The sequence below is a fragment of the Cherax quadricarinatus genome, chromosome 48 (assembly GCF_038502225.1).
Source record: "Cherax quadricarinatus isolate ZL_2023a chromosome 48, ASM3850222v1, whole genome shotgun sequence".
NCBI lineage: Eukaryota > Metazoa > Arthropoda > Malacostraca > Decapoda > Parastacidae > Cherax > Cherax quadricarinatus.
The window spans coordinates 22,793,066-22,813,065 of NC_091339.1; the positions used below are offsets into that span (position 1 = coordinate 22,793,066).

Sequence of the window (20,000 nt, forward strand, 5' to 3'; positions counted from 1 at the left end):
CTACACTAATACAGAAAGAATAAATCTAAATTCTATGCCAAATAAATCTGCACCAGTAACTACTTTATCAAATAAACTGGGACAGAAATATTAAATCAATTCAGAACAACAAACAATAGAATAAATACCGAAACTTTGTGAAAGAAAATAATGATAAGAGTATACGGGGAAAAGAGAGGAGTAAATGAAAAAAAGGAGCAAAGAAAGAAAAGGAGAAGGATGTGTAAGAGTGCTCAAGGGTAACGAATGATGGTGGAGAAAGGAGAAAGGAGCAAAGAAAGTGAAGAAGAGAGACAGGAAGGTCACTAGTGAGGAAAGAGAGAGAAACAACAGAGAGGAAATTATCAATGAAGTATAAAATGATGATAAGAAAAAAGTGAGGAAAAGGAATGGAAGAGGGCAGGAAAAGTAAGAATAATGGAAGACAAGGAAGGAGAAGGGTAATCCAGAGATATAAAAGAGGAAGGGAAGTCAAAGAAGTATGGATAGAGGAAGGGAGACCAAGACGATAAGGAAGAAGGGAGGCCAAAGAGGTATGGAAAGAGGAAGGAATGTTAAGAAAGGCATGGAAAGAGGAAAGAGCGCCAAGGACGTAAGACAGAAGGAAAACAGGGTATAAAGATAAACGAAAAAAAGAAGCAGAGGAAGGAGGAAGGGAAGAATGTGGAGGGAGTAAAGAATACAGAGATGGAGGGAAGGAGGGAGGGCCTCTCAGCAAGCTTCGATGATGCGATTAATCTTCAACACTGGACGCTAACCGACCCAAAATTCTCGCTTTTATGGGTCTCGCTGCATGCCATATTTTTTTTTACCTTCTTCGTAGTCCAGGACTCATTTGCATATGGACCTTACACACCATACAGCTAGTTGACTCTCTCTCCCTCTCTCTTCTCTCTCTCTCTCTCTCGCCTCCACTAGTCTCCTACACGTCTGGTGTGGCCAAGCGTTTATTACTCTCTCAACTGAATATAAAAACACACATTACCGCTGCTCATCGTAATCTCCATATGAGCAAAAGGACGTCATGAATAGCATTACCGCAGGCCACGATTTTCTTGTGTTTTACCTTTTATCTTATTATTATTGTTATTTGTCTTTTATGCTTCTTCTCTGTCATGTTTATATTACTCCTTTTATGCACATGTTTCTCTTTGACTTTTATACTTTTTTCCTTAGATTTTTTTTTACCTTTTTATTCTTCTTGTTCTCTCTGTTGTTCTTCTTCCACCTCTATTTTATCTATATGTTGTTCCTCCTTATATTAATAATCATTATTATTGTAATTACTATTTTTTATTATATATTTATTTTTCTGCATCTTTTACTTTTGATTCTTTATCTTTTCTTTCAATTTCCTCAAAGTTTTCTTCACTCCTTCGATCTTCAATTTTCTTTTATTCATTCGTTTATCAATTCTCCTCAGCCTTTCCTTCACAATTTTGCTCTCACTCTACTCTCGTTTCTTCTTCTCATACTTATATTTACCTCTTCTGATTATCTGTCCATTTACCAGCGTTATAACAAAAACAGTAATGCATAAACTGGCAATGCAAACTGAACGTAAACAAGGATCACAGACTAAGGACAAAAATAAAGGAGAATCCTTAAGGAGAAAAGTATAATGCTACATTCCTACATCTAATCGGATCGGATCTCGTGTTCCACGTTGAATAAAAGGATCCAGTATCATAAGAATGGAATCCAATCCTTTATCCTGAGTGTAACTGGAAGGTTTCTGTATCGATTCAAGGGGAGGAGACTAGGAGACAGAAGATTAGCAACGTGGTGAAGTGGTGGAGAGGGAGGAGGGGGACCGGGAGAGGGAGGGAGCGAGGGAGCGAGGGAGGGAGGGAGAGAGGGAGGGAGGGAGGGAGGGAGGGAGGGAGGGAGAGAGAGAGAGAGAGAGAGAGAGAGAGAGAGAGAGAGAGAGAGAGAGAGAGAGAGAGAGAGAGAGAGAGAGAATATACTCACTGAGAAACCATCAACGGTAATAACTATGATGTAGCCATCTTATAACTGCATGTTTGTCTCTTTCTCTCTCTTTACACAAGGTTTTACAAGGTTAGTCTAAGCATTCCTAACCTTACTTACAAGCCAAGAGCTGTCTGTTACCTACATCATCTGTTTTTTTTCTTTGCACAAGGTTAGGTTAAGGATCCCTAGCTTTATTGACAAGCTATTTACAGGTTAAGGATTCCTAACTTTATTGACAAGCTAAGAGCTGTTACCTACATCAGCTCATTTGAAAGCATTTTTAGTGTTATGATATATACAAGTATTTTTATTGTTATGAAACATACAAGTAGGGAACAGGATGAAGTTGGAGCCATCTGTGAGCCAGCATTTTCATTTGATCAACTGACTTTATCTCGTTGACATCATAATGCTGTACGAATGTGTTCCAGACTCGAGTCATCTTCGGGATAAATGATCTCAGATGAAGTGATGTTCTGGAGAAGGGTACAGACAGAGTGAAGTTGCTGCTTTCTGCCCGTCTTGTGGTACAGAAGCTTGCTTCTCGCTCTCCTCGAAGTGGATTCAAGTGTGGTACTTTGACAATAATGGCCTTGTACATAACAGTAAGGCCACCCACATCCCTCCTGTGTTGAAGGCTCTGCTGAAATGACAGATCTATCCAGGATGGGACCAGGCGAGAGATGAGACGTCTTGCTCTGTTCTCTACGCTGTCAAGCAGTCGCAAATGAGAGATGGGGCAGGCAAACCTAGAAAGTGGAGCATACTAAAGGTGTGAGCGTACTTGTGTCTCATACAGAATCTTGCAACCCCTACTGTCAAGCAGATGCACTGTTTGCAAGATTTACAACGTGGTTCTTCATGGTCAGTTTGGAGTCAAATTTCACCACAAGGATATCAACTTCTTCCCCAGGTACCAACACCCTCCCATTCATACTTACTACTGCACCGGCAATACCATCATTGTGCCTAGAGACCATCATCATTTGTTTTCTCAGGTGCAAATGTTACTTGCCATCTGTTTCCCAAAGCTGATACAGCTCTTAGCTGGTGATTGATGTAGCTTAGAGCAGCTGGCATTTCTTCTCTTGGATAAGTGAATGTCAGTCTACAGTCGTCTGCATATGCATAGAATTCTGGGATGAGATGAAGAAGGTCATTGAAGTAGACAGTCCATAACAATGGTCCCAGCACGCTTCCTTGTGGAACACTTGCCCCACTAGGATGTCTTGCTGATTCTGTTCCACTGAGAACTACCCTTAGAGATCTACTATGAAGGTAATCACTGAGGAGACATAGCGTAGAGCCTGCAATTCCCAGTGCTTGCAGTTTTGCTAAGACGCCCTGGTGCCACAGCCGGTCGAAAGCACCAGCAATGTCCAGTGCTACCGCACAGCTGACTTTGGATTCATCCAGTGACTGGTGCCATTTAGTGGAGAGGCTTAACAACAGATCAGCAGCAGAGTAACCTTTCCTGAAACCATATTGACGGTCACAAAGTAGTGAGTGGTAGTCAAAAAAACTCTGCCATTTGTCTTGAGATTATTGTCTCAAGGATCTTGCCAGTGATTGACAGGAGTGACACTGGTCTGTAGTTGCTGATTTCTGCTCTGCTCTTCTTTTTGTGATCATGGACTACATTTGCCTCTTTCCACAGAGAAGGCCATTTACACTGTCGTAGGCAGTGCTGAAACATGCAAGTTAGAGGTGCTGCTAGCTAGTCTGCACATCTCAGCAATCTTGGGCTCAACTTGTCTGGGCCCATAGCCTTTTCTTGGTCAAGCGATTTAAGATGGAAATACACCTCCTGCCTTACTGTCACCACTGACAGTTTTGACACAGTTTTTGCAGCTAGCCAAGGAGGGTCTCTTGCTGGATCAGGAACTTGCATTTTGATAGCAAAGTGTTTGGCAAATAGGTCCGCTTTCTTGAGACTACTAGTAGAGGTGGTCCCATCCTGTCGATTTAGAGGTGGAATGAGTTCATCAGGCAGATAACCTTGTCTGCCCCTGACCAGGGACCACCAGGTTTTGGAGCCTACTCTACCTGATGCTAGCTTTCTTTTTGTGTCCACCTCCCATTTAGCGATGGCCCACTTTTGAACTTCACGCATATACCTACAGGTATATGTTCAATTTCCTGTTATAGGTAGTAGGATGTCTCTTATACCTTCGCCATGCCTTGTACTTAGCAGTAGCAGCCTCTCTACAACGAAAGCCAAACCAAGGCTGATCCGTAGGCTTCGTCACATATTGCCAGTGAGGAATGTGTTCTTGTTGTAGATTAATGATGTGTACAGTGAAGGCTTCCACTTGGTTTCATCATCCCCTTGGAGAAGAGCATTCCAATCGGTGGTGGCGAGCTCAGAGCAAAAGGCTGGCCAATTACCTCTTTCCCATAGCCAAGTTGTGCGTGTGGACTCCTCACCTCAATCTGTTGGGATCTTAAGTGTCGTAAAAACAGCCTTGTGGTCAGATGATCCAACGTAGCCGATGGGTTGACAAGTGACTATACCTTCTGCCAGATCACTCACTACTGGGTCAAGGGAGGAGCCAGAGATGTGAGTAGGGAAATCAACAACGTTTCTCATGTCAAATACCGCAAGAAGGTCATCAAAGTCCCTCTGTATAAGGTGTTGGTTGAGGTCAGCAACAATTATGATATGTTGACAGTTGTGTTGGAGAAAAGGGAGGCCACATTTTCCATTAGGAAGTTGATGGGGTCTGCATGTTACCACTGAGGTCTGTACATTACACATGCTAGTACAGAGGTACTAGTGTTTATGCATAGCTTGAAGAACATCATTTCAAGATGAGTAAGGATAGCAACATCAATGTGCTGGGCATGTACACTTTTAGAGAAGCACACAGCAACACCTCCTCCTTGCCCTTGCCGGTCTTTTCTCATTCATGAGTTGCAGCCAGCAATTCTTGCAAAATTTTCTGGAGTCCTGTCATCCAAAAATGTTTCAACAACAGCTATCATGTCTGGACGTCGAGTGTTCACAAAACTGTGTGTGAGTTCTCCAACATTAGTAATGAAACTTCTAATGTTGGCCGACAGGATGCTGATAGACTGGCTCCTCATCATGTGTTCAGCTTGAGGTGGTGGGTGTGTGGGTGTGTAACGTGCCTGCCCTTGAGAGAGGTAGGGCACCGAGGCAGCTGCAGGGATGTAGGTCTGTGGTCTTGCATAAGGAACAATACCACCTGCTGGGCCGAGATAGGAGTAGCTGAGTGGTGACGTGTGAGTGTGAGTGTGTTCACTAATTCAGAGATCCTGCTGGTTTGTTCCGAGAACAGCTTTCTCTCTCTCTCTTTCTCTCTCTCTCTTTCTCTCTCTCACTCTCTCAGAGATGGTCTGGTAGGTGTGATAATTGTTTACATTCAAACAAGCTTTCACAAACACTGTATACATTTATTGTCCTCCTCTCCCTCCCTTTCCTCCATTTCATACCATTCCCAGTTACTTATTTCTCTTGCATTTTCCCATAGTTCCTTTCCCTATATATTTCCTTTTCTTGAATAACCTTTCATTTATTTCAGTTATTTCTTATCTGGCTCCCTATTTCCCGTTCCACAATTCATAATCTTCAATTCTGCTTTCCCATCCTAATTTCTTCCCTATCGTCATTTTCCCCTACCTCCTCCTCCTCTTCCTCACCCAACTTTTGCCTCCTTCTTCCTCTCCATTTCACATTCCACCTATCCCTCCTTCATAACCCACTTTCCCCTTCCTTTTCAACTATTTTCCTTTCATTGTGAATCTAATATTGTTTCTTCCTCTTTCTCTCTCTCTCCCTCTTTCTTTGTTTTTTTATAATTTCCATTTAGCATCCCCCTAGCCACTTGTCATTACAAGGCAGAGTTACCCTTTACTGATATTGTCTCTATGTCACCTTTCACAACCACTCTCCCTCTCCTGTTTCACTTTTCCTCTCCCCCTTCTTCTGTTTTACTCATCCTCTCCTTCTCCCTCTCCTGATTCACCCTTCCTCTTCCTCTCCCTCTCCTCTCTCACCTGCTTCACCCTTCTTGTCTCCTCCCTAGCCTTATGTTTCCCCCTCCCTCTCTCTCTCTCCTCTCTCACCTTCTACTTCACCTTTATTTTTCCTCTCCTTCTCCCTAGCCTTATATTTCACCCTTCCTCTCTCTCTCTCTCTCTCTCTCTCCCTCTTCTGTCTCACCCTCTACTTCACCCTTCTTCTCCTCTCCTTCCTAGCCTTATGTTTCACCCTCTCCCTCTGCAGACCATGCAGATGCTTCTCACTTGCTCCTTAAAACTTCCTCTTCCTACTTCACCTGCCTCTAGCAACAATCTCCCAATAACGTTTCTTTTTTTCTCTCCTTTCCCCTTCTCTTCTTTTTTCTGTCTTGTGCGTCATTATCTCTTCTTAGGAGGACTCACAAAGTCTCGCCCCAGTACTTTCAAAGGGATTACTTGATTTTCTTGCGGTAACCTTTTCCTTGCTTGTTTCTGTTCGTCCTGTTTTTTTTCCTTGTCATTGCTTCCATTGTCTTATTCATTGGCAATCCCCTTGTGCAAATTATTACCACTCTATTGTTTCCTCCTCCGTCTATTGATGCTTCCCAGCTTGTCAGTTTATATGGTCATTGTATTCTTGTATTACCCTCTCCCCTTCCTCTTCAATATCCTCTCCCACCTCCCTCATTTTCACTATTTTTCTTCCTCTTTCACTGATACTCTCTTGTTTCGTAAATTTAGCTACTTACATATTTTACCATTGTTTAAATAATAAGCTCTTGCTTATACCCAACAGCTTATACCCAACTCTCTCTCTCTCTCTCTCTCTCTCTCTCTCTCTCTCTTTCACCCCCTTTCTTATACAAGAGTTTTAAAAAAAATAGGCAAAGAGTTTCTATTTTTATTTACAAGCTAAGATACATTACCTACCGCAACTCATTTATAATCTCTCTCTCTCTCTCTCTCTCTCTCTCTCCGTCTGTCTGTCTGTCTGTCTCTCTCTCTCTTAGAATTCGCCAATAAATATCTCCAGAATCATTAAAGTCCAATAAAACAACTTTTTTCACACTTCTGACAAGAAGTTGTAAAATTCCAGCCTACTGTCATGGCTGACTTAGAGTTGCTTCATAAACTATCATCTAGAAACTGGTGTGGCGTGTGAGGGAGAGCAGGAAGGAGGAGGATGAGAGAGGAGGACCAGAAGGGCAAGGAGGAGGAGAAGGACGAATAGGAAGTGGTGGAGAAGACGGAGAACGAGTTGGAGATGGAGGAGGAGGAGGAGGCGGAGAATGGAGAATGACAGGACTGGAAATGGAAAGAAGAGTGAAGAGGAAAGAGAGTATAAATGTAGAGAAAAAAAGAAGAGGAAAAGAAAGAGGATCGGATTTTGGGAGTGACGAATGAAGGATAATTTAATTAATTTATGTATATGGAGCGCTTAACCCGTGTAGGTCATTCAGCATAAAGACGGGTAGTTGCATGATGCATCAGCCAGCAGTCGACCAGCCAGGCTAACACAACAAACAGTTTTTTTCTTCTTTTCAGGAGAGGAAGAGAAGACGGGGGAAGAGAGAGAGTCAAAAGGAGATACGGGAGGTAACAAGGGAGATAGAAAAACTATAGAAAATTGATGATAAAAGGAATGAGGGTAATTTAAAGAAACAGAAGAGAGAAATACTGATATTTAACAAATACTAACATTTTTCCCGAGCATTCTGTACTTGTTATTGCAAAATATAATCACCATTAACCTTCTTACTTTTTACCATTAGCGAAATATTTAAATAAAATTACCCAAGACTATCATAAAAAAGATTTCAAAACCCAGCCACCGGGAGCTGATGTTATCACAAATTTGCATATACATTTCTGAAAAATAAAACAACTGAAGCCATAATCAAATTACCTCCCCCCCCACAAAAAAAAACCATCAAATGAAAATTTCGAGGGGGTACATCGGGGACACTTAATAAGTAGAATTTGATATATATAAATATATATATATATATATATATATATATATATACTCTATATATATATATATATATATATATATATATATATATATATATATATATATATATATATATATATATATATATATATATATATATATATATATATATATATATATATATATATATATATATATATATATATATATATATATATATATATATATATATATATATATATATATATATATATATATATATATATATATATATATATATATATATATATATATATATATATATATATATATATATATATATATATATATATATATATATATATATATATATATATATATATATATATATATATATATATATATATATATATATATATATATATATATATATATATATATATATATATATATATATATATATATATATATATATATATATCCCCCATGAAGAAAATATCCCATTAACCACAATATATCACAATAAATACCACCGTCTAACACAAACCATAATCACCACCAACACTCTCTATCACAATCTTCCACAGTAACCCACAATTAACACCACAACCATTAACCAAAGCCAAGGTATCACAATCAATCACGTTTACCACCACCATCTACCACAATCATCACACTTACCACCGCCATCGACTACAAACCTCGGTTACACCCAACACCATCTACCACAAGCACTCCCTCTCATCAACCACAATTATCACCACAAGCACCATCGCCTTAAACCTCAATGCAGGACCATAATAAACTATAAAAACCACCATCGTCTCCCACAAACCACAATTACCACCACCATCCCCTCTACCACAATCACAGTTACCACCACCATCTACCAGAAACACCAGCGCCACCACACTCTCCACCACAAGTCGGAATATATGCTATTTTTGCACCAACGTCAAGATTAATGTTTCAATTTATCAAGAGATTTTCATTAAAAGTGCTGCTATTGGAGCAGCAAATATCGTCTCTACGGGCGCTCCTTTACTCTTTATTGAAAAGATGAGCATAGTTACCCCTTAACGGGACGTAAGAATTGTTAATGTTGAACGAGAAGCAAGGATTCTGTTAGACAAGACGTAAGGATTCTTATTGTTAAACGAGACGCAAGGATTCTTACTGTTAAATAAGACGCAAGCATTCCTACTGTTAAATAAGACGCAAGCATTCTTGAGTCCTGTTTATCAGTAAGAATATTTGCGTCCCTTTAAACACTAAAAATACATACTTGCATCCTGTGTGACAAAACAAAACCGTTATAACTGCATCCATTTTGGACGCAACTAAATACCCTTTGGACGCAACGGCTACCTTTGTGGATTGAACAACTTCGGTTGTGAACGTAACGTCACCTGTTACGGACGCAACGGCATGCGTTGTGGATGCAACGGCTCCCATTGTGAACGCAACGGCCTTCCCAACGTCGTCATTACACTTTGCTGGTGAACATTAATTCTCTGGTGCTGTGAAATTGTGCTCGTTTGATATGAGTGTTTGTTTGAGTACACTAACATACCAACCTCCCTTCAACCCCCATCCTCTTTCTCTTTCTCTCTCTCATTTTATCCCATTCCTTCTCTTACTCTATCCCCCTCTTTCATTACCACTAACAGTTTCATTCTTCCTCACTCCCGTTCCCTCTCGTCCCATTTTCCCCATAACTCCTCTTCCCTATTCTCCCTTTGTTGTTGTTATTGCATTCATCAGGAAAGTTAACCTGACACTAGTCTTTGTCACGTGATGACACGTTCACTGGTGCGGCTGGCACTATGTATGCTGCCTGGTAAGAAACAACTGCTGGTACCTTGCACACACGCGTCACAACACGAACGACAACCATACTACCGGTCAAGTAATACTGAGTGTCGGGTATCACAACAAAACAATGTTTGAAGTATTCCGAGTCATTTGGTAACTGCCATCCTGTGGTTAGTTCAAACAAAATACGGCAGAAGGGAGTGTCTTTTCATTCGTGTCGAGACAAAAGAAGTACTGCAGTAGGCATATTGACCTCTACTAGGAAATAATAAGAAGTAAGGAGAATGTCAGAAGACAGGAAAGGCGAATGAAAAACAAAAAGCAGGTCAGGAGAAAGGGTGACGATAAAAGTGGGAAGCAGCGATCAGATGACAAAACTGACTATCAACACACTACACCTGCCACTCTAACCAATAGGTTGTCTCAGGGAAGTGTCAATTACTGATGATTACCATATGTTTCCAGGAAGGCGCCTTGATGCCGGGATGGGGATCTTGATACAAAAACCGGGCCTGTCCTGCTTTCAGTCATAATAGGATCGCCACCAACTGCACAGCCATTATATGTTCCATACAGTGTAACACTTTCCCCTGATTATAAAAAGTAATACAGCTGCTGATTTTTATAACTTAACCCAGCATTCTTTCCCCATCCCTCCCTTACTCCCACTCACTCTTCCCCATCCCTCCCTTACTCCCCCTCACTTCCTCATCCCTCCCTTACTCCCCGTCACTCTTCCCCATCCCTCCCTTACTCCCCCTCACTCTTCCCCATCCCTCCCCTACTCCCCCTCACTCTTCCCCATCCCTCCCTTACTCCCCCTCACTCTTCCCCATCCATCCCTTTCTCCCCATCACTTCCCCATCCCTCCCTTTCTCCCCCTCACTCTTCCCCATCCCTCCCTTACTCCCCCTCACTTCCCCATCCCTCCCTTACTCCCCCTCACTCTTCCCCATCCCTCCCTTACTCCCCCTCACTCTTCCCCATCCGTTCCTTACTCCCCATCACTTCCCCATCCCTCCCTTACTCCCCCTCACTCTTCCCCATCCCTCCCTTACTCCCCCTCACTTCCCCATCCCTCCCTTACTCCCCCTCACTCTTCCCCATCCCTCCCTTACTCCCCCTCACTTCCCCATCCCTCCCTTACTCCCCCTCACTCTTCCCCATCCCTCCCTTAGTCCCCCTCACTCTTCCCCATCCCTCCCTTACTCCCCCTCACTCTTCCCCATCCCACCCTTACTCCCCGTCACTCTTCCCCATCCCTCCCTTACTCCCCCTCACTCTTCCCCATCCCTCCCTTACTCCCCCACACGCTTCCCCCTCCCTCCCTTACTCCCCCTCAATCTTCCCCATCCCTCCCTTACTCCCCCTCACTCTTCCCCATCCCTCCCTTACTCCCCTCACTCTTCCCCATCCCTCCCTTACTCCCCCTCACTCGTCCCCATCCCTCCCTTACTCCCCTCACTCTTCCCCATCCCTCCCTTACTCCCCCTCACTCTTCCCCATCCCTCCCTTACTCCCCCTCACTCATCCCCATCCCTCCCTTACTCCCCCTCACTCTTCCCCATCCCTCCCTTACTCCCCCTCACTCTTCCCCATCCCTCCCTTACTCCCCCTCACTCATCCCCATCCATCCCTTACTCCCCCTCACTCTTCCCCATCCCTCCGTTACTCCCCCTCACTCTTCCCCATCCCTCCCTTACTCCCCCTCACTCTTTCCCATCCCTCCCTTACTCCCCCTCACTCATCCCCATCCTTCACTTACTCCCCCTCACTCTTCCCCATCCCTCCCTTACTCCCCCTCACTCTTCCCCATCCCTCCCTTACTCCCCCTCACTCTTCACCATCCCTCCCTTACTCCCCCTCACTCTTCCCCATCCCTCCCTTACTCTTCCCCATCCCTCCCTTACTCCCCCTCACTCTTCCCCATCCCTCCCTTACTCCCCCTCACTCTTCCCCATCCCTCCCTTACTCTTCCCCATCCCTCCCTTACTCCCCTCTCTTCCCCATCCCTCCCTTACTCCCCCTCACTCTTCCCCATCCCTCCCTTACTCCCCCTCACTCTTCCCCATCCCTCCCTTACTCCCCCTCACTCTTCCCCATCCCTCCCTTACTCCCCCTCACTCTTCCCCATCACTCCCTTACTCCCCCTCACTTTTCCCATCCCTCCCTTACTCCCCTCACTCTTCCCCATCCCTCCCTTACTCCCCCTCACTCGTCCCCATCCCTCCCTTACTCCCCCTCACTCTTCCCCATCCCTCCCTTACTCCCCCTCACTCTTCCCCATCCCTCCCTTACTCCCCCTCACTCTTCCCCATCCCTCCCTTACTCCCCTCACTCTTCCCCATCCCTCCCTTACTCCCCCTCACTCGTCCCCATCCCTCCCTTACTCCCCCTCGCTCTTCCCCATCCCTCCCTTACTCCCCCTCACTCTTCCCCATCCCTCCCTTACTCCCCCTCACTCTTCACCATCCCTCCCTTACTCCCCTCACTCTTCCCCATCCCTCCCTTACTCCCCCTCACTCTTCCCCATCCCTCCCTTACTCCCCCTCACTCTTCCCCATCTCTCCCTTACTCCCCCTCACTCTTCCCCATCCCTCCCTTACTCCCCCTCACTCTTCCCCATCCCTCCCTTACTCCCCCTCACTCTTCCCCATCCCTCCCTTACTCCCCTCACTCTTCCCCATCCCTCCCTTACTCCCCCTCACTCGTCCCCATCCCTCCCTTACTCCCCTCACTCTTCCCCATCCCTCCCTTACTCCCCCTCACTCTTCCCCATCCCTCCCTTACTCCCCCTCACTCTTCCCCATCCGTCCCTTACTCCCCCTCACTCTTCCCCAACCCTCCCTTACTCCCCCTCACTCTTCCCCATCCCTCCCTTACTCCCCCTCACTCTTCCCCATCCCTCCCTTTCTCCCCCTCACTCTTCCCCATCCCGCCCTTACTCCCCCTCACTCTTCCCCATCCCTCCCTTACTCCCCCTCGCTCTTCCCCATCCCTACCTTACTCCCCCTCACTCTTCCCCATCCCTCCCTTACTCCCCCTCACTCTTCACCATCCCTCCCTTACTCCCCCTCACTCTTCCCCATCCCTCCCTTACTCCCCCTCACACTTCCCCAACCCTCCCTTACTCCCCCTCACTCTTCCCCAGCCCTCCCTTACTCCCCCTCACTCTTCCCCATCTCTCCCTTACTCCCCCTCACTCTTCCCCATCCCGCCCTTACTCCCCCTCACTCTTCCCCATCCCTCCCTTACTCCCCCTCACTCTTCCCCATCCCTCCCTTACTCCCCCTCACTCTTCCCCATCCCTCCCTTACTCCCCCTCACTCTTCCCCATCCCTCCCTTACTCCCCCTCACTCTTCCCCATCCCTCCCGTACTCCCCCTAACTCTTCCCCATCCCTCCCTTACTCCCCCTCACTCTTCCCCATCCCTCCCTTACTCCCCCTCACTCTTCCCCAGCCCTCCCTTACTCCCCCTCACTCTTCCCCATCCCTCCCTTACTCCCCCTCACTCTTCCCCATCCCTCCCTTACTCCCCCTCACTCTTCCCCATCCCTCCCTTACTCCCCCTCACTCTTCCCCATCCCTCCCTTACTCCCCCTCACTCTTCCCCATCCCTCCCTTACTCCCCTCACTCTTCCCCATCCCTCCCTTACTCCCCCTCACTCTTCCCCATCCCTCCCTTACTCCCCTCACTCTTCCCCATCCCTCCCTTACTCCCCCTCACTCTTCCTCATCCCTCACCCATACCCCCTCACTTTTCCCATCCCTCACACACACACACCCCAGCTCTCTTACACCCTATCCCTTCCTCGCCCATCCCAGCCACACCATAGCACTATTCTTCCCTTCTCCCCTCCCAACACTCTCTCCCCCTCTCCCCTCTCAGGACTCTCCCCCCTCATTAATCTTCCCGCCCGATCACCCCCCTCAGCACCTCTTACACGTGGACAAGAAAGGCATGAGTAAGGTAGCTAAGTGTTAAGAAACAATTTGCGAGTATGACCCCCTCCCTCTTCCCGTCCTCCACCTCACACCCCCTCCCAGCCTCCTGTCCCGGCTTAACGACACACTTAAGCCGATTTACAGCGGACGTGGCGATGCAGGACCAGATTTACACTTCTGTGTAAAAGAAAACAAGAAAATTACTCATAAGGAAATGATAGAAGGAAGAGGAGGGGAAGGAGAGGGGAGGGGGAGTGGACAGGTAGCGAGCATAGTAGTAAAGAGGAATAAAGTGGTTGTAGTAAAGAGGGCGAGTGGGGTTATGGTGGTTATGTAGTTGTGGTAGTTTAGTGGTTGTGGTGGTTATTGGACGTGTTGTTGTTGAGGTTGTGTAGTCTGTAAACTTTTTTGTCACAAACTGTATATTATTGCATCACCTGTACCCACCACGTCATTTCCATTAACATCATGGCTACCCTCCTGACGTGAATGTCTTCACTAACATGGTTTAAGCATCTCTGTCTCATCTCATTGTCTCTCCCTCTTTTTAACAATATTTAACATCTCTCCCTCCACACCATCGCACCTCCCCTCCTAGATACCATCTTTCTCCCTCCTTCACACAATTTCTTCCTTCTTTACATTTTCTCTCCCTCATAACACCTCATTCCTTGCCTCGCACCATCTCCCTTACTCTCATATCATCCCTCTCCCTCCTTCACATCACCTCTCCCTCCCTCATATCATCTCCCTCCTCTTAACATCATCTTAACATCTATCTCTCGTCTCCGCAGGGGTCATGTCCAGAGATCCAGTGTTTCTCGCAGAGATTCAGAACCAGACAGTCTCAGAAGGCAGAAACGTTCGGTTCGCCTGTAGAGTCGACAACCTCGGCTCCCATAAGGTAAGTTCCAACCATCAGCTTCTTTTTTCTAAAAGAATATAACACCTTCTTGAGCCTAGGACATACAAGAGTGGTAACTTATGGTTCGTTATTCATAACCAGGTATTTAGCACCCTTTTGATCCGAAGTATCTAATGGAGGGAGAAATAAATACTAGATTCGCCACTATGTGTGGGAATGGTGATGCTAGATTCATCACTATGTGATGGAACGCAGAAGTGTTGTGTTAGAAATGGAAGGTTTGTGAGTACAAATGTAATCAGTCATTCAACTCCTCATCACCTTACATCCTTATCAGCCCTATTCACCAATCATCCAAATCCCCCATCGTTTTAGCCACGCATCACTCAATTTAACCATCACCCCGCCTACCCATCACTCCACTCTCCCATCACGCTACTCCATTACCTCACTTTCCCATCACCCTATCCCCATCTTCACCACATTCCCCACCACTGCACCCATCACCATTACACCTCACCCATCACCCTCACCCATAACCTTTACTAATCTTCCATTACTGCAGCACCAGTCCAGGTTCAAACTCAATTATATATACCATTACAAAATAAAAGAGAATTATATCCATCACATAGAGTAGATTATGGCGAATAATTCTACGGTAGTTACCAGCCACATCTGATTTATTCTAGCTCCTCTTCTAACAAAGAGTATTAAAAAATTATACTATTGTATAATAGAACAAACAAAAATTGCCTAGAACAGGGAACTGATATTTATTATTGCTATTATTATTATTATTATTATTATTATTATTATCATTATTATTATTATTATTACATCCATGGGATAGTGATAAACGTATAGTGGTCATACAGCGTCTGAGGGAATGAAAGGCAATTAGATTCCATATAAGGAAAGAGTAGCTCCAACTCCCTGGATTAAGAGACCTAGAAGGGGATAACACTGACAGAAAGAAAGAACAGCTGTAAATTGATTTTAATTAAGAAACTTTGATAACAGTTGTAATATTTTTCTTTTTCGGAGGGGAGGGTTAATTTACTGTTATTATTTTTTTGTACATGATTAAATACAACACACACACACACACGCAGACACACAGACACACACACACACACACTCACACACACACACACACACTCACACACACACACACACATATATATATATATATATATATATATATATATATATATATATAATACATATAATATATATATATATATATATATATATATATATATATATATATATATATATATATATATATATATATCATGAGCAATTGCCTCAGGTTGCGTGGATCCACTACGAAAACTCCGCCATCCTCACTGTGTCAAGTCATGTGATAACCCGCAACGAGCGTATCACTGTTACCAGAGACAAGCACCAGAAGACCTTCTACCTGCACATTAACGACGTCAGGGAGACGGACACTGGCAAATACATGTGTCAGATCAACACAGCCTCAGCCATGACCATCGCTGGCTACCTCACTGTAGTGGGTAAGTGTCGCACGGCTGTCATGTGTTGCATTCTTGTATGTCTGTTGTTTGCCCTGTGTGGTGTGCATGCGCGCGTGCGTGCGTGCGTGCATGCGTGTGTGTGTGTGTGTGTGTGTGTGTGTGTGTGTGTGTGTGTGTGTGTGTGTGTGTGTGTGTGTGTATGTGTGTGTGTGTGTGTGTGTGTGTACTCACCTAATTGTACTCACCCAATTGTGGTTGCAGGGGTCGATACTCAGCTCCTGGCCCCTCCTCTTCACTGATTGCTACTAGGTCCTCTCTCTCTCTCTGCTTCCTAGGCTTTATCATACCTCTTCTTAAAACTATGTATGGTTCCTGCATCCACTACTTCACTTGCTAGGCTATTCCACTTCCTGACGACTCTATGACTGAAGAAATACTTCCTAACGTCCCTGTGACTCGTCTGAGTCTTCAGCTTCCAGTTGTGACCCCTTGTTCCTGTGTCCCCTCTCTGGAACATCCTATCTCTGTCCACCTTGTCTATTCCGCGCAGTATCTTGTATGTCGTTATCATGTCTCCCCTGACCCTTCTGTCCTCCAGTGTCGTCAGTCCGATTTCCCTCACCCTTTCCTCGTACGACATCCCCCTGAGCTCTGGGACAAGCCTTGTTGCAAACCTTTGTACTTTCTCTTACTTCTTGACGTGCTTGACCTGGTGCGGGTTCCAAACTGGTGCTGCATACTCCAGTATGTGCCTGTCGTTCACGGTGTACATTGTCTTGAAAGATTCCTTACTTAGGTATCGGAATGCTAATCTATTCCGCGCAGTATCTTGTATGTCGTTATCATGTCTCCCCTGACCCTTCTGTCCTCCAGGTCTCTTTGAAGGCCTGCCTGATCCTCATCTGATTTAATTCTCCTCATTAACTTCACATGATCTGCGAACAGTGACACCTCTGAGTCTATCCCCTACATCATGTCATTCACATATACCAAAAATAGCACTGGTCCTAGGACCGACCCCTGTAGGACCCCGCTCGTCCCGGGTGCCCACTGTGATACCTCATCACGTACCATGACTCGTTGTTGCCTCCCTGTCAGGTATTCTCCGATCCACTTAAGTGCCTTTCCCGTTATACGCGCCTTATCCTCTAGTTTCTGCACTAATCTCTTGTGAGGAACTGTGTCAAAGGCCTTCTTGCAGTCCAAGAAGATGCAATCAAACCACCCCTCTCTCTCATCTCTTACTTACGTTACTTTATCATAAAACTACAGAAGGTTTGTGACGCAGGATTTGCCTTTCATGAAACCGTTGTGGTTGTCATTTATACTTTTGTTCCATTCCAGGTGCTCCACCACTCTCCTCCTGATAATCTTCTCCATGACTTTGCATACTATACACGTCAGTGACACGGGTCTGTAGCTTAGCGCCTCTTTTGTGTCTCCTTTTTTAAAAATGGGAACTACATTTGCCGTCTTCCATACCTCAGGTAGTTGCCCAGTTTCAAGGGATGTGTTAAAGACTGTGGTTAATGGGACACACAGCATTTCTGCTTCCTCTCTAGGGACCCACGGGGAGATGTTATCCGGTCCCACTGTGTGCGTGTGTGTGTGTGTGTGTGTGTGTGTGTGTGTGTGTGTGTGTGTGTGTGTGTGTGTGTGTGTGTGTGTGTGTGTGTGTGTGTAAGAAGATTGGTGACACTGTTATGAATGTGCCGCAGGAATCATAACAAATCAAATATTAATGTAATAGTATAAAATAATATAATAAGCTAAAACCCGGGAAAGAGAAATCTTACATAATATTTATAAGGTGAAAAATAATATGCCAAAGAATTAAGATTAGCGATTAAAATATAACAAATTGGACATCAGATGTATTCGCGATATTTGAAAAAAAATCAGAAAGCATGATTAGAAAATTAAGATTATTATACGTAATGGACTTTAATCCAAAGCATATTTATGAAATGGAACACCTTGAATTATGCAGAGATGAAGTTAAGAAACCGCTAATAAGGCAGTAGGTTTAAATAAGGCAGTAGGTTTAAAGGAATAGGTTTAAATAAAGCACTAGGTTTAAATAAAGCACTAGGTTTAAATAAAGCACTAGGTTTAAATAAAGCACTAGGTTTAAATAAAGCACTAGGTTTAAATAAACCACTAGGTGTAAGTAAACCACTTGGTTTAAATAAACCACTAGGTTTAAATAATGCCACATTTGTGGCATTATTCCTTAACAGACATTTTGATTCTAATTTCAAATAAAAATTTTCAAAAAATAATTCTTCCCAAAAACTAAAAAAAGGGAAAAACTAAGACATAAAAAATTTTCAAGAGTGGGACTGTTTGGCTCCTTTAAAGTAAAAAAATACATTCTACAACGTGGGTTTTTAATTGTCAAAAATATGAAACAGTAGCAAATCATTGTTCTACATACAAAAAATTGTAATGAAAACAGTTAGATCTTTTAAAATCCCCTTGTGACCTGAGTAATCCTGACAAAAAAACCCTTTTTGGGGCGCACCAAATATTTTGGGATCGCCCGGGAATGCCGTGGAAAAGCCGGGAAAAATTAAAATACAAAAGATACCTTGTGTAAATGCACCAATAGACCCCTTTTTTTAAAAAATGTTTAATAAAAAGCTGTAATGTCTAATAGATGCACGTAATAATGGGAATGATGGCGTGCAAAATGCGCGGTAATGGGGAACGACCCAAAGTCGCGTGGGGCCGGGGAAACATGTGGCGGGTGCGCCTAATGGGGGCCAGATGCGCGGCGTGCGGCGTTGATCGTTTTAGATGCGGCATTGGATGCGCGAAAGTGCCTTTTCCTTTGGGTCAGCGTTAGGGTAATCGCGAAAGATGCCGGGGAAAAAAATCGCAATAGATGCAAAACGAAAGATAGTTTGGGAAAAGCGCAATAAAAAGCCAGCAAATGCGGGGGAAAAATCCTGGGGGGCAATGGGGGAAATTTTTTTTTATTAAGCAATTTAATGATCCTTTTCCCAAAAAAGATTTTTTGTGGAATGCAGGTGGCTTTTGGGATTGTGGAGTATGTGGGGAATGGAAAAGTTTAAGATAATACGTGTGATGGGTTTGTGTGAATGCCTTGTAAAAGGGGGGAGGGGAAGGTGCTTTTTGTGGGTGCAGGTTAAGATGGTTTTTTGGAATGTGTAAAAGGGGGAATGCCTTGTGGGAAATGACCCGTGGTTTGATGCCTTGAACGTTTAAGAAAGCGCGTGCCAGATTTTTAAAAGGCGTTTGATGGGGGGCGTTTTTTGGGCCTGCAATAAAATCAATTTTTTGACAAGGTGCAGCGGGGAAAATGTGTAAAAAATGCAGCGTTGGCCGTTTCGATTGTAGATGCCAAAACCAAAAATGAAAATGCGCTTTTACCCAAACAATGCCTTGTAAAGATGGGCCCTGGCCAAAATGCCGGGGAAAAGATCGCTTAGCCCCGATCGCGTGAAAAATGCCTTATAATAGATAAAAATTTGGTTAGAAAACTCTTCCCAGATGCAGTGGCCAAATCTTATTAAACACCCCCCGATAACACCTTGGGGGGAAAAATGCAGGGGTGGAGGTGCTTGTGTGTGAAGCGGGATTGGGGAGGTAATAGATTTCCCCGGGGGAAAGATACTTGTTAGTCCCCCGTAATAGATGCACTTATTGGCCCAAAATGGTTTTTGGCGAATGGGGGAAAAGGGGGCCAAAAAATACCGTTGGGAAGGAAAGCACTTTTTAAAAATCCGGGATGAACAAATGTGCCTTGACAAAATGCTTTTTTAAAGGTAAACAGGGGTAGATTTCCTTTGTATGAAATACCCCGACCCGAAAGACATTGACCCGATTCCTTTTTAAAGCACGTTGTGGGGGAAGTTACAAAGTGGGAAATGCGCCTTTCCAAAATATGTTTTTTGGAAAAAACTTGTAACCCAAAAACGTTTTGTAAATACCTTCAAATCACTTGTGAAAAACCTTTTAACAAAAACCTTT

General features: G+C 44.2%; 1 protein-coding gene across 7 annotated transcripts in view; it reads left to right on the top strand.

Moving 5' to 3' along the window:
• Positions 1 to 20,000, top strand: part of LOC128696080 (lachesin) — a 381,368-nt gene that overhangs the window by 315,251 nt on the left and 46,117 nt on the right. For all 7 annotated transcript variants that reach the window (XM_070094974.1, XM_070094973.1, XM_053787129.2 and 4 more), the window contains 2 exons: positions 14,447 to 14,556; positions 15,833 to 16,043. In XM_070094974.1, coding sequence (XP_069951075.1) covers positions 14,447 to 14,556; positions 15,833 to 16,043 — 321 coding nt within the window. The remainder of the gene's footprint in view (positions 1 to 14,446; positions 14,557 to 15,832; positions 16,044 to 20,000) is intronic.